This window comes from Notothenia coriiceps, unplaced genomic scaffold (assembly GCF_000735185.1).
Source record: "Notothenia coriiceps isolate Sejong01 unplaced genomic scaffold, NC01 NC01_scaffold00009652, whole genome shotgun sequence".
NCBI classification, from domain to species: domain Eukaryota; kingdom Metazoa; phylum Chordata; class Actinopteri; order Perciformes; family Nototheniidae; genus Notothenia; species Notothenia coriiceps.
This window is the reverse complement of record NW_011342353.1, coordinates 346,354-368,158: the sequence shown is the minus strand read 5'-3', so window position 1 is coordinate 368,158 and position 21,805 is coordinate 346,354. Positions and strand designations below refer to the sequence as shown.

The following is a 21,805-nucleotide window of genomic DNA, read 5'->3' as shown; positions in this document are numbered from 1 at the left end:
GGCAGAAAATTAGGCAGAATACAAATTAAAAATGTATTCATTATTAATTTTTTTCTCCATTGCAGCGCCCCTCCAGATCTGGCGCCCTAGGCGACCGGCTAGTTCGCCAGTGCCTAGGGCCGGCCCTGCTGCCTACTGTAAAGAGAGTAAAACTAAGTCATTTCCCTTCATGCGCTTACAATTCCCAACTGAGATGCACTTGGTAGGTCGTTTATGTTGAGATTAACAGACACTAAAAACCTTTCTACAAGTTATTTTGGGACTTTCTTCTGGTTTAATGTCCCTCACCTCAGTGGCTGTCTGCAGCTCCTTCGCCCACTCCATGATCCTCATCTGTGGCTCCTCCTTGAAATCCTTCTTATTTTCTTCACTCTCCAACGCCGAGGGCATCTCCTTCAGGAACTGAGGACACAAAATCAGTAAGTTAACATTGATATTTCCTTCACAACCATAGCTGTTCCAAAAAAACAAAACAGAATAGTATTTTTGTTGTCATGTTCTGACCTTGTCGACATGGTGCAGCTCGTCGGCCCACTCCAGGATCAGCTTCATACTCTCCTCCAGGCTGCGCTCAGTACGGCTGTCTGCACTCGGGGCTTCTTTATCACTGGGACCCTCGTGTGGATCCCCCCCGCCCTGCTGCAACACAGCAACACACACTCTTAAAAACACAATGTTACCTGTGCAATTACTCGACTGTAAAATACTAATAAGATTTAAGATTATTTATGTATTACAGTGAATATTTCAAAAAACAATTCATTCATATCTTTATCAGTCATTTTACAGAGTTATTGTTATATACTTGCACATTTGTACTTCTTATGTTAATATCAATATTTAATCTATTTTTCTTTTCTCATTGCGTTTTATTTAAACTCCTTATGTTTATATTAATATATTTTATTCTAGAATAGAGCAACTTTTGGGAACTCATTTTCTTATTCTGATTCTGACACTATGACTATAAGATGACGTTTAAAAAAAAGCACACACGTGGGACATTTTCCCTTTTACGGATGTCTAAACAGAAAGGTTACAGTTAAATAAACCCTCTATCTGTGACTCAGCACGGCGAGGCAGATAACCGGGCATCATAAACAGGTAGCATCCACCCATTCAACTTACTCATCTATCTGCGTGACCAGGTAAATGTTTCCCACGGCAACACTCATCTGTTTTGGTCATAAAAACAGGTTCATGAACTTTTAACAGACTGAGATAATCAGCAGTCATTTTTACTGTCCAAATCAAAGCCATGTTTTACTGAGCTGGCAAACAACCAGAGTCAACATTATGAGGAAATGAATGTTTAGAAATAAAAAATATATTATTTCCTTCTCCTGTTCCCTTAAGTCTACCCTCTTTTCTGTTGTCAGATTGTTCTTTGCTATTGAAGACAATAATATGAGTCTGCTGAGACACTGACTCACATCTCCTTCCTTCCTTCCCTGATGTCCTACCTTGCAGACTTTGTCCACTTGCTCCTTCCAGTGATGGATGAACTGCACACACTCCTGCAGGCTGCGCAGATCCTTCAGGCTGTTCTGACGAGGGTGTTGCTGCAGGAAAACACAACAGGGTATGGTTTAAAAGAATGTAAACCAAAACGGAATTCACAGAAAAAGTGAATAAATGAAAAAGCAGTTTCCATGTACCTGTGAGCGGTGAGTGAGGTTGATGGCGGCTCTGCTCGGGGCCGAGCTGTGGATCTGCACGTCCTCCTCGGGCAGGTTCCAGCGCACGGCCCCAATGGAGCTGCTCTGGGTGTTCCTCTCGCCCCCCTTCAGTATGCCCACTCCTGCAGGGATTCAGAATCAGAGTCAGAAACAGGTTTATTACCAGGTAGGTTGACACGCACAAGGAATCTGATTTGGTGCTGTGGTGCGTACATAAAGGTAAAACTAAACTGTAAAACACAGATAGAAAACTATGTTAAGGAAACTATAATGACATAACAAAATATATTGTAAAATATAGCAGTATTTAAATTGACATAGAATGGAATAAAATATGTGCAGTAATAAAAAAAACTGATACATTCAGGAGGAAACATAATTTGAGTCTCATTCAAATCTATCAGGAAAATGTTGTTATTTTTCCAACAAAGTGAGCATATCAGCAGAGTATTGATACTTGCAATAATGAAACTGCAATTATTAGCCTTTGTGATTATTAGCTTGAAGCTTTAGCAGCCACGATTAAAGGCTTTTAATCATGAAGGACATACTTTAATGCCTTTATCTGATTGGATGTAAGCTGCATTTTCCAGCCACATCAGACGAAAGTTGTTTTAACATGCATGAAGCAGGACAAATGCAATTGGCAGTGATTGAAAATGGATTTATACATACTTTTAGCAGGTTTCAGAATAGTCATCTCCATGGTGGCGTCCTATCTTCTCTAGCAGAGGAAAACAAATGGTTGGGGAACCAGGGATGTAAAAAGCAGCTGTATAAATAAATACTTGCATTATGTGTCAAAGGTAAAATGGTTGGTATTATATTATTGAATATTATATTAGTTAAATACTCTTTGAGAACTAATTTAACAATTTGACAGACTATTGTGTAGTTTAGTTATGGCAATATAACATGGATGTTTTATTATTATTCCAGATATACATTATTTTTTAAAAGAAAACCTCAAAAACAATGAAAAGATAAGTTTTGTGGAAATGTGAAACAATTTTTTTTTATAAGATAATAATGCTTTTCATGATAAGAGACACCTACCAAAAATATTTATTAATATAAGTCATTAATTTATACTCAAATCAGTGATGCTTGAGTTTTAATCTGGAAAGAAAGAAAATGTTTCTCATGTTTAAAATAACATCATAATTCAATCTATATTCAGCACATACGTACATTTTGAACTACAATGCAAAATATATTTTCTAAAATGGTGTAAGATACCATAAATACAGTCTAAATGTTTCAGCCCCACACACCTGTACCATAGACATGTACAGTATATCGTATTAAGCTCTGATATTCTTTGTGTCCTACCTGTAGAGGAGGAGGGTGGTGCAGCTCTGCTGGTGGAGATCTCTGGACAGACGCTGCTCTCTAACCCGCTGAGTATTTGTTTCTCTGCTCGTTCTGACCTATGGACCTTTTTTATTACTCCCTCTGAGGTGGCGAGGAAACCTCTGACAGAAACCCTCATGCTTCTCGGCAGCCGCTGGAGGAAGGCGTGAGGTTTAATGACCGCTGTAAGTCTCTGCATATCACTCAGTGACGCACAGCAGGGATTCTGCTAGGTGTTACTGTAAATAGGTATACATTACATTACATTACATGTCACTTGTTAGAGGGGGTGTCAAACTCAATTCAATCGCGGGCCACATCAGCATTAGGGCTGCACTCAAAGGGCCGGTTGTAACTTTAAGACTATATAAGAATACATATATAAATATATATATAAAATAATGTATTATATGACATTATTGCCTCTGCATTGGATTATTATCAGATAGGGTAATAACTTCATAATTAACTACGTCTGAAAGCAGAAGTCTGGGGCAAATAATTGAAAGTCTCTTCAGTGAGAATGTCACAAAATGATTTAAAAAGAAAAGCCAAATTCTGGATAAAAAGTCTAAATTAAAGAAAAGAAGTGACATTTAAAAAAAAAGAGTCAAATTCTGAGAAAAGGGCACATTCTAAGAAAAAATGCATATTTCGAAGAAAAAAAGTCTAATTTGAGATGCATTGTGGGCCATGTAGTTTATGGGCAACGTGCTTCTGTAAATCATCATGTAACCGTATAATAAACATATAATATTCTTTGCAAGCTCTTGTGGGGCCACAGAAAATGAAGTCACGGGCCGGATTTGGCCCCCGGGCCTTGAGTTTGACACCCCTGTGTTAGACACTTTTATCCAAAGCAACTTACATACTCAATACTGTGGGCAATCCCCACAGGAGCAATTTGGGGTGAAGTGTCTTGCCCAGGGACACAACGACATGCTGACTGCAGTGGGGTTTGAACCAGCACAAACGCACAACCCACTGCATCACACGCCTATAAACAAGATTGTAACAGTAAAGGTGTTTTCCATATAGTGGCTGCTTGGGTAAAATTGGCAAAAATAAATGAACTCATAATAGACACGAAACACTGTTTAAACTACATAAAACATTTAGCTAAAAAACTAAGGTGTTTTATTCTGAACTGGATTTATACAGAGGTGGAAGAAGTACTCAGATCTTGTACTTGAGTAAAAGTAGAAGTACTAGAGTGTAGGAATACTATGCTACAAGTAAAAGTCCTGCATTCAAAATGTTCCTAAAGTAAAAGTACAAAGTATTAGCATCAAATATTATTAAAGTCCCAAAAGTAAAAGTAATCATTTCAGCTTGGTCCATTTCAGAATAATATATATGATATGTTTTGATTATAATTATAAATGCATCAAAGCTGGTAAAGGTGCAGCTAGTTTTAATGACTTGATTATAATTCAAATCATTAATCCAAATGGCAAAATAACTAAAGGTACAAAGTAAATGTAGTGGAGTAAAAACACACGATTTTACTTCTGAAATGTAGTGGAGTAGAAGTACAAAGTACAGAAATACTCATGTAAAGTATCTCAACATTGTACTTAAATGTACTTGGTTACTTTACACCTCTGTAATATTTCCAATATTTTGCAGCACACAATTACATGACAGTTATAACTGCATGTATTAGCATTGAAACACTATATCAAGGCTTGGAGATAATTGTTTAAATCTGTTTTGATGAACTGTAATCAGTCCTTATTCCCCTCCAACATAAACTACCATAACACGGTCAAATAACAAAACGTTACGCTGCGTGAAGGCCTCAAATCAGAATCCTACCTTTTGCCTAGTCATCCATTCACTTCCTCATAAACTACTGGAAGAGTCGTAAGAGTGAAACGCATTGCGTCAAGGTCCTACACTACATCAGCCCACTGACTTTTTGACCGTTAGTCATTAGCTTAATACGCCCTAAATACATCACAACGACATTTATTGCCTTCAGTGTCAAGTCTGTATATGAGTAAAGGCTCAGTCAAAGTAAAAATAACCGTCAGAAATCACAGAAGAGTTTATATATTATACTTTTGTAGAAGTAGCAGAAAAACACTGTAAAATACTAAGTTAAATAAGTAAGTAAGTCCTGCATTCAAAAGTATAGAATAGACCGTTTATTGTCCTGTTTCTGAATGCTAGGATCTGCTCCTAGAAACAAAAGCAGTGTTTGCACAGTTGTGAAATTGTTTTGAATATAAGTATAACTCTTAAAGTTGTCGTACTGTAGATAGATCGTCCCTGAGTATATAAGATATAGTGTTATTACTGATGCATAAAACTCCTAATATACTAACTTATGAAGAATTAAATAAAGCAGAACATCATATCGTATAAACTGATGCCATACTGTAGCAACACATTCAAAGTTAAATGACCTCAACCCTTTACATAAGTGTAGCATTTGAGTTCATATTATGGGCTAATTCCACCATTGATTACACTTGACGATGAGTGTGATGCCATCACACTGGGTTATTGTGTGCCGGTAATAGTCACACAGACATGGGAACAGTGAGGGGATCAATTAAACAACGTTATACAAAACCTGTCATGGTCCGAGGCTTGGCCAAAACAAAATGATGACAAAGAAATAAAAACCACTCTCTACAAGTAGCAAGCAGTTCAAGTTTTATTTGTCAAATGCAGGCAAATCTGTGACACTCGAGCATCGTAAAAAAAAACCTCTGACTTTATAATCTTTATCTCTAACAGAATAGACTTTGCATTTATAAAAGTGGCATTACATCTCTTTTCTAACTATTTCAAAACGAGCTACAGTGTGCTCGGTACCTTACAAATATGTACATCGGGTCATTGTATATAAAAAAAGTATTTTGTATCAGATGCCGTCGGTTTTCAGATGTACGGCGTCTTCTTCTCGTGCGCAGGATGAGTCACATTTTAGTTCCAGTTCTTGAAGAACTGCTTGAAGATGATGGTCTCCTTCCCCTGGGGCAGAATCTCCACCTGCAGACACGTTCACTGCTTATTGTATATCTGATAAAGTCCCTGTGTACTGAGTCTGTAAACAATCCATCTCAACAACATTCTAAAAGCTGTGAACTGTCAACTATGAGCGTACCTGAGTTTTCCTGGGGTACTTCATTTGTTCGATGAAGTTATCCGCCATCTTTAGGGCCGACTGCTTCTCCTCAGCATTTGCTCCTTTACCTGAAAGTCAATCAATGACTCAGATTAGGAGCAGCATTCATAGAGATTGTATACCATATTGCCCAAAGCTGGATCATACATGCACAATTTAGTCTGTTTGTTCATCTTCAATATCTGTTATAGTAGTACGTTTTCAGTTTCTCCTGGTGTCCACAAGAGAAGATATCAGAAATTTTAAGTAAAATGTTTTACTAGGGGCAATAATATTATATAAAAAGTAGTTCCCACATAGTTTCAAACTAGCTAAATAGAAGTGAAATACAACCAGCAGCTCTACCAGGGCTGTTTCCAATGACTTCTTGATATAATAAGAGGACATGAGTCGTAGGGACCAATCATATGACCATAACTCAAAACTCTGAATTTCTTTCAATGATTTGACTGTTATTGTACATTTACTTTCCCAACAAAGAGATGTAAATGTTGTCTTAAGCTTGTCCACTCTGCCAGGCTTACCTGAAAAGTTTTTTTGCATTGAAATTAAATTCTGTACCAGGAAATAAACTCTTAAAAAGTTTTATGTTAATCATTGATGTAAGAGATATGGTTGTATCCAGATATCAGAAGAGACAGCGGCTTTGTTTTAGGGGTTGTACACCCTGCACTGCACTGGGGACAGTATAGAGCTGTAGTCAGACTTTAAATAATGCTGATGCTCTTAAAAAATGCTTTTGCTCACATTTTTTCCTCAATGCTAAACTAAAATCTGATTTAATTAGATAGCGCACATCACTGGCATGGGTGCATTTGCTGGTTCGGGGGTAAAGCAGTATTTTCTCACCTTTCCAGACGAAGATCTTCCCGTTGGCGCCGTTATCCAGAATGAAGCAGTCATCACGAACCAGCAGATCCTTGGCAAACGGGCTTTTCTCTGACACTTTGGTCATCGTCATGGATCCTGTGGCATCAGACACCTGTGGAGTGACATATACAGTGTTACACTAACATGTAAACAACAGGTAGTTTGAAGTATGAGTGCAGGTACAAAGCTATGAAGGTACCTTGTAGAGGGAGGCAGAGTTGGAAGCGTCTGCTTTGCTGTCCTCTTCTGGTGTGCTCTCTGCCAGCTGGGGCATCTTTCCCAGAACCTGCCCGGCAACAAGAAAGGAAGCTCAGAAACCAAGAAGATCCAACAGTCTTTTTCAGGAGTAACCCCAGAACTTCCTTTGCATGCTTTTCAAGGTCTCCTATTATACTGTTTTTCATCAATATATTATAGGTTTCGGACAAAACATGTCTCTGAAGTGTTTTGCTCCAAACACCAAACAGATCATTGCAGCATCCCATAATCCCCTCTGTTTCAAAAGTGCTGATTCTCTGTCTGTTACTTTAGATGGAAATAAGGAGCCCCTCCCCACGCCCCTCTGAGAGATATTTGGTTAAAGAGAACACAATGGTGCTCTAGGAGGAGATTCAGGTGATAAGGTATGGGGGGGGGGGTTACCTTGGTTGGTGATTGGCTAATGGTTACTCAAGCCAAAAAATCGTTATAACATCATTAAGTGGCCAAAATCTGATCAGCTCATTTTCAGACAGGTTTTTATATAAATTATTCAGGACAAAAAGTGAGCGAATCTTTTTTCCTGAAACTTTCAGAATAAATTAAAAAGTGAATGTTGCATAATAGGTGACCTTTAAATGGCCTCCTCTATGAGTGACATGCATGATAAAAGTGTGCAGATACCTTGAGCATCTCCTCTGGCTCCTCCCCCTCGTTGCTGTCCATGATTTTGGCTTTACCGTGTCTCTCCGTGTCTCGGATCAGCGAGGCGATCTCACGCACCTTCTGCTTCTCGAACATGTTGGCCTGAGAGCCGATCCACGACACAATGATCTGGAGGGCAACGAAATCATGAAATGAAATGAGGTCTTGAGGTCTTCCTGGTTATGAAAGCTGATATTTGTTGTTTGTTCTCTGGCAGCTTGTTTGAAAGTTTGTGTCCTCACCTCCCCAAGGTCCAGGATGAAGCAGTCCCCTTTGTTGAAGCTGCTCCAGGACAGCTCCACCTCCCTGGCTCGGATGTTGCGTTTCCCCTTGATCTGGTACAACCTCTGCACCGTGCCGGAGCCCTGAGCCCTCCTGAAGCCCGAGTCCACACCGCCCGTCTGCACAGAGGTTCATGGGATACTCATTTAAAAATGCATCAAGGTTTTTATATCTGTTTTGTATGTTTCGTCCTGCTGGGAAATGTCTGCTTTAACATCCTCTTTGGTTTTAACAAGCTCGACTTGGTGCCCGGGAAAATCAAAGGGCATGAATGAACTTTGGCACAGAGGCCATGATATCCAGGGTGCTGTAAAATAATAATCCATCCAGTAGTAAAACAAATTATGGATATAATATGTCTTGCATCTAGTTTATTACTTATTATTTAAAAAATACATTTAGATTATCGTTTAATTTACATTGCAAGCAAATCAAGTATACGTTTAAAGTATCAAAGTTTAAGCTTTTTGAGCAAAAGTAAATGTTAGAATTAACTATAGGCAAGCTTACAATTGAAAATACATTATACTAAGAATTACATTTCTATTTTTTTTAATTATATATTTATTTAATTTAATTTACGAGTGCCTTTCAAAATATGATTTGTTCCCCTTGTCTAAATGCCCTTTTCTGTCTATAGCATATGCTGTAATATTGAAATGAATAATAAATGAATATATATTTCCAGTATATCTTTTAAGGGAAACTAACATTGAACCTATAAGTTATACCAAATGATATCTTTCCTACCAGAAATCTTACCCATACAATAAACCACTTGCACTGCGCATTTGTTTTGCTGACAAAGGAGATATTTATATAATTCTCTCACATTTCAATGGCATTTAAAGCATCTGAACTCGCACTCAGGTATGTCCCTCCCTCACCTTGTAGCTGACCCCTCTGGGGAACAGCGCCATGAACTCGGGGGTCTCGTAGCCCTGCACGTGTCTGTGCTGGACGGGGTCTCCGCTCAGGAAGTTGTCCAGCTGAGTGGCCAGCATGGCACACGCCACCTGCTCATCCCGAGATGACTGCTCACCTGTCAGAGGAAATAAATAAAACATGAAGCTCAAAAAACGCTAAGAACCAAAGAGACACTTTAAGTTTTAAAAGAAATGCAACAGAACATAGACATCCATTTCTTATGCATGACACTTGAAGGCCACATTTGGGTCGATAACCTTTCATTAGGTTTTGTTTCGTTTGTTTGTGTTTAATTCCTTCTTGGATAAATAAGATAAGATAAGAGGTACTTTATTGTTCCCAAATTGCAGCAGCATAAAAAACAACAAAACAAGGCATTGCACATAAGTAGAAATTAAAGAGTAGAAATAGACAATACTAGAATTTAAACATCTCAAAATAGAATTAAAGCAGCATTAAAAAGTTGAAAATATACAGTAGTGCGTGAAGAAGAAAAATCTATAAACTCTGACAATTAAAACACTATTGAAGAGCTTTAGACAAAATATAAATAAATAAATGGACACTTGAACAAAGCCACAATATGATACATTTAAAAGCCCTAGAAAATCTAGGAAATGAAAAGAAGACCTTGAGACGGGAGGGTTTTGTCTGTCTATTTTTCCATGGTCAATAATTCAAACTTTCACGCTTAACTTTTAAGCCAACATTTACAATTAGTCTTACAAGTGCTAGTTTTCAGTTCTGATCATGTTGTCAAACCAAACATCAGATACACAATAAGGTGAAGGCAAACATAAGAGTTGCAGGAAAGACTGATGGAAATAGAGGAAGGAAGGAAAACAGAAGCAGTGAGATCACATGAGGGAAAGAGAGCATTAGGAAATGAGGTCAGAAAGGTGAGGATGTCACCATGTGAGGAACAAAGGGCTGCTGACAGAGGTGATGGGTCATGGAGACAAAAGCAAACAGAGTGTGGCACAAAGACAACACCGGGGTCATCAATTGTAAACAAGAGGAGGAGGAGGGAGGCTTCGGGACAATCAGCTTAGTGTTACCTAAGCACCGGATACATGCTGGAAACAACCGCAACATTTGAGTGCTGTAACACAGGCCTCGTGCATCTTTCATGGGCCTTCGCTCCAAAGCCTATCCCAGTTTCCCTCAGGACTTCTGCCTCTCTTTCTCCCCCTCTAATCCTCCCTCTCTCCGCACACAATGCTGCAGCAGGTCAGCGCTGTGTCTCGTGTGTCATCACCATCAGCGGGGGGGTTATTTCGCTTTTCACCCGCAGCACAGGGCCAGGTTTAGGAGTGTGGTAAGCACAGCACTGGACAATGGTCAACAGGCAAATAGAAAACAATATACCGCTTTGTCGAGACAAGGCTACACATGTTATCCTAAAAGGTCTGAGCATGAGTCTCTCCTGGCTTTCTGAAGACCAAAATAACTTGTGTGTTTCAATTGATCAGCAAGGGTATTTGATTAACTGACGACAAATCAACATGGAGAGCACTTCATGAACTGAAAAAGGTCTTATTAGTTCTTATTTCATTAGATTGGATTGGATTAGATTGTTTTTTGTTAAATAATCTCTTTTCAGTTGTTCCTCTTGTCTTTTATTTGTTGAATGATATGATCACTTCTCTTCTTGTGTCTCGTACATCTTTCCATCTTCCTCTTTAGGATATATATTTAGCTCGTATTTGGTTTATTTTCCAAGTTTGTATTGCTCTTAGGAAATCTGATTAAGAAATACATGTTTGATCTCCGCAGGGAAATTAGGATACAATACAGCTTCCTTCCTTTTGGAATAGAAATATGTGAAGAAATTATATATATTTTTTTAATTTGCACAATACTTCTAGAACTGTAAACAACGTTTATACTACAATACTGTATATAAAACAGTATACAAACAATAATATGCTTAAATGTGGTGAAATGCCAGAAAGGCATAAGAAGATTAGATTAAATGTACATTATATAAATCAATGCAGTTACTATATACTATACTATATACTAATACTATATTATCAGTATGCAGATAGTATTGTGCCTGCTTCTATTCATCACTCACTAAAATGTGTATGTGCATGTTAATAATACATTGAACTTAAGTCAGATTGCATAGATGCATGCTCAATAACCCTGCTGTGTTGTGATTTACAGACACTCAGAGTATACCCAGATGTTTGCCTCTCACCTATCCACATGTGGAGGTCTGCTCCCAGCTGCCCGCGGTTCTCCAGCACTAGATAGGAGTCCCCGTTGTAAAAGGCTCCCACCTCGGAGGGGTCCAGCAGCACTGCCTTCATCTTCTCCACCCTCCACACTTTGAGGCCCTCCTCCCGGACCTCCGCACCAAACTGGCCTGGCGCTGCCATGAAGGGGAGCATGCTGCGATTGGGGAAGAAAGTCATGATGAGACAAAGGTAGAGAGGACAAACTTTGCCGTAGAGAGGGCAGAAAATAGTGTGGACTGACTCCGACAGAAAGAGTGGTAGATATGATCCACAATGGGTGAGTCACACTCAGGGGCCGCTTGAAACAGGAAGTGTTCATAGAGTTGTGTCACTGTTCCTCAAGGGAAATGGATAGAGAAGTAAAAGCAGAAGTCAAGATCACAAGCAGGTGACAAATGGAGGAACTTCAAAAGGTGTCATGATCAGACAATATTTGAAGTTAGGGGCAGATGTTTACAGAAATGTACGGTTCTTCACGCCAACTGAAGTTTTACAGACACTTTCAAACACCACTCCCTTATAGGGCATAAAGAGAGAGTGTGGTTGACATGATAAGCGCCCTTACACTTGGGCTTGACACAAAATGTGCGGTTGTGATGCTGCTTAAAAACCACAGGCTATGACGTCCCTTTCTATGAAACACAAGACCAAACAGGCTTTACTAAAAACCAAAAGGTATAGTGTTACAAAGGTGGGGCTTTATGCATGCTACATCATGCCTTGGAGGAGAATTATCTAGATTTGGGTTGAGTCACTTTGATATATACCCTCTTCTCGGTATTGTATTTTAACCCACCCTGTCAGAAAGGAATAAGTATAAACCAAACCCACATCCTGTTTGTTCTCCCTGCTATATTTTAAACCGCTGAAAGGAAGTCAGGTTTGTAGCGAGTCTGTTCTTTTTACTTTGCATAGAGTGAGATACAATCACTGCTTGGTAATTTCATCATTTTTAGGTAAGAAAACATGTTCAAACCCTTTAATCAACACAACACCTTAACAAAAGGTTAACTGAGTGATGGGGTGGACAAATACAAAAAACACATCCCAGAGCAACACAAAAAAGTGCTAATTGTTACATAACTAAGGCTGGGCTAAGAACGGAGTTATTAGGTAGAGTAGTTTATATGTGTTGTGCATGATAAGTATGTTTTGTAGAAGTCCAGTATGAAACAATATAAAAGTGTATTTTATTTGTAGTTGTGTGCTTCTACTGATAATCAAAAGGCCTTTCCTGCTTGACAACACACACATTTGAAGCCCTATCAAACCCATCTCACATCCAGTTTCCTCTCTTCTGATAGGGCGCTGCAGCTTTATGGCAGTCGCTATATCTCCCAATAACATTGATATTAGTATCGCAGTGCAAAAATAAACCAATTAAATATGGGCGAAGCATTTACTACACTGGCAGTAGTAAATGTTGTCTCATTGTCCCTAGAAAACAATTATGTAACTCTGCAGTTTATCTTTCGATTTGGCTGATACTGAGACTGACTCCAGGAAACAATCATGACTGATATGAGAAGATTAAAAAGCAATTAGCAAGAGTGATTAGAGTCAACCGAGGACACTGATCCAACAGGTAAAATACTACTGCCAAAAAAAGGCCTCATTAGGCAGGGGAAACAAGGGAAATATTATCTCTACTTCAGAATTGTGGTCAGTCAAGCATTTAAGGAAGCAGCAGCTACGCCCCTTTAAGTTTCTTTCAGTTTGGATGACAGTTTATTGACTCTCCTCTCTTGATATTATCAGCATTTACATCTCTTTTACATAAACTGTAATCATTAGACAGGTGCGGTTTGATGACCACAACAAGCAAGTTAAAGAGAACAGATACATTTGTAGAGTGGTGGAGGTAAGGCAGCGATGGAAACAGAAAAAGGGCCAGAGGCAGCACACGCAGGACCCTGAGTTAGGGTTACAATGCTTGGACAGCCGCTCCGAGAGTGAGTAAGGATGCCAAAGAAAGGCCCCGTTCCACTTAACTGTAAGATCTCCTCTGGTACCTCCGGCATGCTGTCTAACTCGGGCTCCATTCTGCGTGTCCACTGGGGTGTGTGTGACCCGGTGTGTGAGGATGTAGGGAACTGAGGAGTGTTTGCGCTCACCTGGCCTGGTTAGCTTATATGAAGGAGGTAACTGGAGCCGGTGTGATGAAAGCTTACCTGCGGCCTGCGGATAGGACGCTACGTGGGGGGGAAGCAGAGTCGGGTTCCTGCTTTCTGGCTAAAGCTAAACACCAAGTGGATAATTACTGGGAGAGCAAGATGCTCCTCCATGTTTCCACTGTTCCCTTTTCTTCCAGCTTTCTTTTTAACCCTTTGCCTTCTATTCACTTATACTATGCAATGGGAAACAAAGAAAGCAACAGGTACAAATGGAAGTTTAAACATCTCACAGTTTCCTTCCCACGCAAGGCAAGGACTTGTAGGGCTCCCTAATAAGTGCATATTAATGGTCTGCAAAGGCTATTATCCTAAAGTTCCCTCCAGAAGGAGTTTCTCTCCCACGGATTCAGATTGTTAAAGTGTACAAGGGCTTTCTATTTGTAAAAGCACGTGATAAATGATACGCCTCCCTGATCAAGAAGTAAAGCCCTGTTCATTTTGTGCAAAGACGCAGATGCAAAATGGAGAAATATCTGGTTATTCATCAAAAAGCAAGATAGGTGCATTCCTGTTATAAAAAGCGTCCAATCTCGGACAGAAAGATAGCCCTTTAGGCCGTGGCTTCTGTGGTCAGTGGTAAAAAGAGACATGGAGATCAGAGGGGTTTAGGTGGAGGTCACCGATATGCTACAGGGGTCACTGACTCAGTCAGTCATGCGTCGATAACCAGGCAGAAATATGAGAGCGACAATATGCAGGCGGACAGAGCAGCAGGCGAGGAGAGATCTGAGAGCAATCTGTCAATTGAAGCCGAGTGTATACAATGAGTGTGTGTGGGTGTGTGTGTGTGTGTGTGTGTGTGTGTGTGTGTGTGTGTGTGTGTGTGTGTGTGTGTGTGTGTGTGTGTGTGTGTGTGTGTGTGTGTGTCCTGTATTATATGAGACTGAAATCAAGACATGCTGATGTATATGAGGAGACATTGAAAGGACCAGAGTATATGAATATCAAAACATTCTTTTACAGATGTAGGGACATTTTATGTAGGGACATTTTGCCGTTTAAATGTCAAGCTAACTTTTTTTTCTAACACATTTTCCAGATCTGAGGCTGTTACCACTTTGATACCCCGCCCTAACTTCAAGGAAGTTCTTGCAAAAAGCACCAGAATTATGTTCAGGAAGTGAGACAGGGAGGGAAGAAAATTATAGGCTGGGTTTTCCTCACTGATAACATAAAGGTGGAGCAGAGAATATGCAAAAAGATTGATATCAGAGACATTTGAGTCTCGCTGAAGCTCAACTAAAGATTCATTGTCCCACTGTGAAAGTCCTCAGCTGATTTCAGGAGAGGAATGTGATGAGACAGGGAAAGAGAGAGTGTATGGGAGGACAAATGGGTAAAAGCAGGAAAACAAAGCAAAAATACAAAGAGAAAATCTGACAGGATCGAAGAGCAAAAAGAATGGGTGAGCTAAAACGTACCTTTGAGCGTGAGTTGGTGGTGGGACAGAACACGTCTGAGCAGAGAAGGGAGAGAAATACAAGGAGAAATACGTTTCGAAAACACACATTCCTTCCCTCTGTGTCACACACGCACACGCACACGCACACACACACACACACACACACACGCAGGGATTCCCTGCCTCTGTCTGGCAGTCTAAGCCCAGCCCTCTGACTCAACCACAAAAGAAAGCATTAAGTTCAGAAACTTGATTCAATCAGGACTTTAAGTGTTAAGAGAAAAAGCAAAGTAAGCTTATTTGATCAAATCAATGTTTATCTCATTAAACAGCAACTTTTCAACGTGATTAATACTTTTATTCAATTACACTTTCTTAATCCTTTCTTTATTAAAGCAGTACAAAAATGTTACAAAAACACTAAATGACAAAGCTCATTCCCTTTTTAAAAGAAACTCTCTTTGTAAAATCCACCCTCTCAATAATGACTCAACATCTCCACAGTTGGTACATATCGCCGCAGTAACTGATCCAAACACACCTAGCAGTCATATACATGGAATCCCCTACACAAACACGCCCAAGTGTGTAGGCAACGAAGAGCAAACTGAGATCATTTTCTGACACAGTGAAACTGGTTCTCACAGGTAAAGATTGGCTTTCAGTAGAGGAAAGTTCACTGTCGGACTGGAATTTAAACATGCTTAGTATCACGGAATCAACTAAATGACAATAGATAAGTTCAGTTAAAGTTTTAAGTGAGGTAGAATTAAACATGTAGTGAGGAAAAACAAGCTTTTGAGCAAACAATAAAATGTATCATATAACGCAATGATAAGGGTCACTAGAGTTGTTATGTAGACGTATTACTTGCAGTCGACAGGCCATGTAGCTTTTTTCTTATAAAACATTTATTTGACACTAAGTCAGTCATCTCGTATTGGGCAGCTAAACATTGTTCAGATGCACCAAACTTAGTTATGCTCCCAAAGTTTCCAAAGATAGCATAGGATTTTAGGAAAATGTGCATACAAATGAATCATGAGACTCCAAACTGAAAAACTGTGTGAAACCGATTGTGTTTGTCAGTGGTAGCCTACAGCGTAATTTGTCAGCCTTTGAGTGGCCTCTTCTGGGGAAACAAATACACGTACATGTCCAGCTCTAACGTTTCTGTGACCCATCATCAAATAGTCCTCTGTCCACTTGATAGCTAGGTGTGCAGGAGAGAGACGTTCAAAACAGTGGAGATGAAGCTCAAAAAAATATAAAAAGACACCAAAGCTTTTGCTATTTTTGGAAGGCAAATAATACACATTTTACTTCCAAAAATAGCAAAAATATTTCATTTTGGTATGTGCATATATAAGATAGATCTGTAAGCACAACTGAACTAAATGTAAGGTATTAGATAAAAGTGTAATGTGTACACTAGTCATTTAGCTTGAGCTAGCTAGGTGTATGGTGACTTAGGTGTCTTAGTTATTTGGTATATTAAAAATTAAACTTAAATCCTAATCACACCAACTTACTAAATATTTAAGAGGAACATTAAACGATATTTGGCTTAAATTATCTAACAAGCTTGCCTGCAGTGGTCAAAATAAACCAGATTTAGGTTGCTACCGTTGCTACTAGCCATACATAAATGTCTAGCATGATTACAGCGGGAAGAGAGCGCCCCCCTGCGGATAGAGCGTGTTAGCTCCCATTGAGAGGAACCAGATCACGTGGTTTACCGGCACACAGGTGTTTCCCATCTGGGCTCATTAAGATCTGTTGCCTCAATACACTGCGCCATAACAGAGGACTGTTCGTTATCAGCATGCACAACTAGTTTGAGTTGGATAAGGAGCATTTATACCATTGACTTTTTCATCAATATAATTGAAGGTACGAAAGGTAACGGTAAAAACGTTTGAGAAATCTTAAATAAACTATTAGGTAAACGTATACCAAACAGGAAAATATGGTTCTAGAATTAAAAATTAATGATGCCCTGATAAAAGACCCTGCAGTGTTGTTGGTCAGCTCTCTCAATGAGTATTTCATAAATAGCGCTCTGCACAAAGCTTACAAAGCTCTTCCCGCCATCTGAGGTCTCACCTAGCCCGACTGTGGATACACACCCCGTTTTTTGACCTAGAGGAAATCACAGAGGTTGAGGTAAAATATATAATCTCAGGGTTAAGAGGTTCTAAGGCTAGGGATGCATATGATTTCGACACCAACTTTATAAAGACTAATATCGACGGTCTAATAAAACCAATTACTATGCTAGTGAATCAATCTATCAGCACGAGGGAAGTTCCATCATCCTGGAGCCACGGTGACACCGATCTTTAAATCTGGGGATAAGGCAATGATGTCCAATTATAGACCTATCAGCATCCTCCCCTGTGTCTCTAAGTCTAAGATAGCTGAGAAATGGGTGTCAAAACTAATCACCAAATCAGATAAAGGTTTCACTCCACTCCACCCAATGCAGTTTGGTTTTCGTGCTCATCACTCCACTGAGACAGCTGACTTTGTCTTTGTGGAAAAGGTTAAATGTATGTTGGACACAAGCCCATATGTAGGTGCTGTCTTCCTTGATCTCAGGAAGGCTTTTGACTCTGTTGACCACCAAGTGCTCCTTACAAAGCTGACTTATTTCAAAAAAATGTCGGCAGTTTCAGTATTGGTTCAAGTCTTAGGCTACTTATCGAACAGAAAACAGTGTGTTTTGGTCAACTGTGCCAAATCCCCCTACCTTGTGAACCCTGTTGGGGGTCCACAAGGTTCCATTCTTGGACCGTTACTGTTTTCTCTGTACATTAATGACTTGTCTAATATATGTCCTGAGTTGAATGTGCAAATGCATGTCGATGATGCGGTCATCTCTTTATACACGGGAAAAACACTGAAATAATCTCATTTTATCTCTCAAATGCATTGGACATGGTTCAACACTGGCTGACCAACATTTGCTTGCAGATAAACGTAAAAATAAAACAGTAGGCCTATGCATGATGTTCAGTAAACGACCAGTCAAAATCGAAGGATCCAACGTGTTTTTAAACGGAGCAGAAATAGAACTAGTCTCCCAGTTCAAGTATCTTGGAGTCATACTGGACTTGAACTTGACTTTTAAGAAACACATTAAGAAAGTATCAAATTCAACTTGCAAAATGTTAAACAAATTAGACCCTTCTTAACTGTCAATGCTGCAAAATCATACCTCCACTGTATGATGCTATCCCACATTGAATACTGTTTTACAAACTGGTCGTTTGCTTGTGCCACAAACCTGAAACCCATAGAACAGCTGTACAAGAGAGCTATCAAGGTTTTTGACAGAAAGCCTTATTCATACCACCACTGTACCATTCTTGAAAAACACAATTTCTTGAGTTTTGACAATTTTAAGTCTTTTAAAAGTATGTGCTTTATTTATAAATGTTTACATGGACTGGCCCCATTCATCCACAAAAAACACACTGGACGCTGCACTAGGTCAGAAACCAGAGGAGACTGTGAAGTCCACCGCAGACGGACCACTTTTGGACAAAATGTCCTCTCCGTTAAGGGCAGCTCATTCTGGAATAGCCTCCCAACTGAGATACGGGATTATCCCACTCTCAATAGCTCAAATGTCAACCCAAAGAATGGTTGAGAAACAAACAGACGTGCAATCAGCGCTAAATGCACTTTAACACAAGGGTATCTCCTCTCGCACTTTATGTCTTGTATCTTCTCTTGCACTTTACATGTCGTTGCTGCTAGATTGTATTACCATGTGATAATAACTTGTATATGCTGCTCTTGCTCTTTTGCACTTTTTGCATATCATGTATTTGCTATGTTTGTAAAATGTCATTTTCTTAAATGTTTTATGCGAATGGAAATGAGCTCAAAGCTAAATCTGGCATATTTACGCTTGACACATTTTATTGTTTTAAGTGTTCATTGATGTGCATTGTCCCTGCTAAATAAACGATCAAATAAATAAATAAAACAAACAATATAGCACAGCAACTGTACATAATTAGGGCCTAAATCTTAACGTTCATTAAAGTACAGGATAACTTACTTTAAATCATGAAACGGTATAGTAGCCATCATGAGTAAGTATCACTTTAAAGAGTGTTGTATTAAGCTGTTGTAGAAATTATTTTCAGATGAATTGAAGTTTAAGCAAACTGCTCATTGATGAGTGAATTCATCTACATATTTTAACAATTGGATACTAAAATTAAATCTAAAATGTTGTTTTTTTTGTAATAATGTCTTAAATTTGTTTAGCATGTGTAAATACTTTGACCCATTTACAAAAATGCTGGATTAAACTGGCCTTGAATAAGCAAATTAGTAGCCCGATTAAAAAAAGCTTTAATATATTGTACTTTGTTTCGTTACTTACTAAATGCAATGTTCTCTTTGCCCTACATATTGTGAAATGCATTACTCAATAAAAAAAAAGACAGACATGTAGTAAAACTTTTATTCATTTTTTCCAAGTCAAAAAACAAACAGAACAAAGATACAGAGAATGAGATAATGAATTGATTTCTATACAGCGGCAATTTCAAGTTAAACCTTCCTTTGCCCAGACATGTGAAGTCTTTCCTCAGTTTGAAACCCTGTCTCGCCCTCACACACTCACACACACATTCATACCACCTGGGAGCCCCGATGCCCTGAATTGAAATGGACGGCACAGTTAAGACAACAGGATTAGATGCAAACAGTGGAAACAAATATCACAATGTCTGGGGCTTCGGTCCACCACAATATTTACTAAGTGCAATTACCAAACCTGCTTTATCTCAAAAGGCCAGAAGACGCAGTCATTTCAATTCAAGACCCATCTTGGCAGCAAAGTTTCAAAAATCATGACAACTAATTTTAACATTCTCAGAACCAAAAAGATTACTGGCTGTGTTTTATCTCCTCAGGACTCCCAGTCAGATTCATCACGTCCCCCTTCCCCATGATTTCCCCTCTTCACAGGTACATACACAGGTAGAAAAAAAGAAACACTGATTTCAGAAATGAGGATCACTTGTGGATGAAGAGGGAGGGGACCCATCTAAGTCTGATAATTTCAGAAACCGTGGGGAGGAGGAGGAAAAAAAGGTTTCCATTATCATCATCGGGGCGTAGAGACGGTTCCCTAACACAGTCGAACCGAGTTGAATCATGTGAGAAAGCACCTATATTCAAAAAGAAAGTTCACACTAATGTAGTGGGTAAGGTTGTTGTTTTTGTGTGTTTTTTTTACAGAGCCCAAAAGTGCTGTTTCTTTTGACAATCTCTGCTTAAAAAGAGAATAAACTGTTCCAAAGGCCAACAAAATGGAGGACAAATGTTGCCCTCTGGCCTCCCGAGAAGTAAAAACCCCAAACTTTTAGCCTCCGTCACAAAATGGTGACATCATGCAACATGTTAGTGACTAGAGCAGTCGCCGTAACAGCAACAAAATCAAACTGTTTGGAGAAAGAACAGGGACGACACTAACAAATAAAAAGCCTCCCCTCCGTCCCCTGCCCCTTCATCCACAGCATAGGAACACGAGCCTCCTGCAAACAGGTTTACAAAGTCACCAAAAGCAAAACAAGAGAAAAAGCCAAAAAAAAAGATTCTTAGTTTTCCTCCATTCATATTCACACAGAATAGTAAACTGTCTTTCTTAAATAATATTGAATAGTTCAAATAATCCTGTGTACACATCAGCTATCAGAAATGGGACGAAGATTAGCGAGAAGTGGGAGGGATTTGAACACATTTTAAACCTAAAGTTTGATTAAAATGTATTAACATGTGCTACTCATGCAAACAATGACAAAGCAGCAACGCCACACTACTTTTCCCTCGTCCACGCGAGCCCCATTTCCTCCTAGAATCAAAATTAAAGACAGAATAATCATTCTATTATTTTGTTTCCATATAAATCTTTTAATTCCCAGTGTCAAGGGAATAGTATCTTGAAAAGTTGTTGTTTTTTTGCTTTCGATGCACAAGTCTCCAAAAATGGTAGAGGACAAGAGGATGCTGGTGGGTGTTTTCATGACATCTTTCAGTTTTTGTCTTTGGGGGTGTGAAGGAGAAGGAGGAGAGGGCAATGGGTACATACAGTTATGTAGTAGTGATGTTCAAGAGACATTTCTTTTTCCCTGCAAGCCAGTTTCTCTCTCCAATCCAACTTTCTTCTTTGGACAATCTGACCCAACCATTTTAACACCTAATGCTCCACTTTTGTTGCATAAAACCCCCAAAACTGGCAGCAACTATACTTTTACAAAAGCAGCAAAAGGGTCTAACAAAATACACCGTGGTGAAGTATGCAGTAAACAAAGTCTAATCCTTCCTTCCTTGTTTTTTTTCTTTTTAGTGATGAATACAATCCACTTTTCAAAAAGGCTTTTGGCAATATGTACGCTTCCCACAACTAATACACCCGATGTTTTTAGAGAATGAGAGAGAGACTGGATGCAGTACACTATAAAGTTAAAAAGGGACACTTCCTCCCCCCGGTATGTGTTCACCACATCCTCCTCTCCTTGTCATTCCCTCTTGGGTTTGCACCGACACCCCGTGGGAAATAAAAATAAAAAACTTTTTCAACAAGGCAGCCTTTTTTCTTTCCTTCAGGCAGAGCAGTCAAGTCTTCACATAATAGTTTAAACATGTGGTAAAGGGGGCGGGTCTTAGATGGAGCATAAACAGATTTCGCCCCAATCGGGACATCCTGTGTCCAGAAGCACTGTCACCTCCAGCTGGTTAAAGGTGCTGTCCTTCAGGTGACGGGGTGCTGTCCTTCAAGTGTCCCCCATGAGGTGAGTTTCTTC

The 21,805-nt window shown here is 39.3% G+C and overlaps 2 protein-coding genes across 2 annotated transcripts in view; both read right to left on the bottom strand.

Moving 5' to 3' along the window:
- Positions 1-3,231, bottom strand: part of LOC104945450 (nuclear factor 7, brain) — a 7,517-nt gene extending 4,286 nt beyond the window's left edge. The window contains exons 1-5 of the mRNA XM_010771122.1: positions 3,012-3,231; positions 1,659-1,801; positions 1,464-1,562; positions 505-639; positions 289-402 (exon numbers count right to left, since the gene is read on the bottom strand). Coding sequence (XP_010769424.1) covers positions 289-402; positions 505-639; positions 1,464-1,562; positions 1,659-1,801; positions 3,012-3,231 — 711 coding nt within the window. The remainder of the gene's footprint in view (positions 1-288; positions 403-504; positions 640-1,463; positions 1,563-1,658; positions 1,802-3,011) is intronic.
- A 2,451-nt stretch (positions 3,232-5,682) lies between these two features.
- capgb (capping protein (actin filament), gelsolin-like b) lies at positions 5,683-15,105 on the bottom strand. The gene is made up of 9 exons (XM_010771095.1): positions 14,995-15,105; positions 11,360-11,553; positions 9,114-9,268; positions 8,187-8,345; positions 7,924-8,073; positions 7,241-7,327; positions 7,021-7,153; positions 6,151-6,239; positions 5,683-6,035 (listed from the first exon to the last, which is right to left on the bottom strand). Exons 1-9 carry the CDS (start codon positions 15,081-15,083, stop codon positions 5,970-5,972), a joined length of 1,122 nt encoding a protein of 373 aa, XP_010769397.1. The 5' UTR covers positions 15,084-15,105; the 3' UTR covers positions 5,683-5,969.
- Between the last annotated feature and the right edge of the window lie 6,700 nt (positions 15,106-21,805).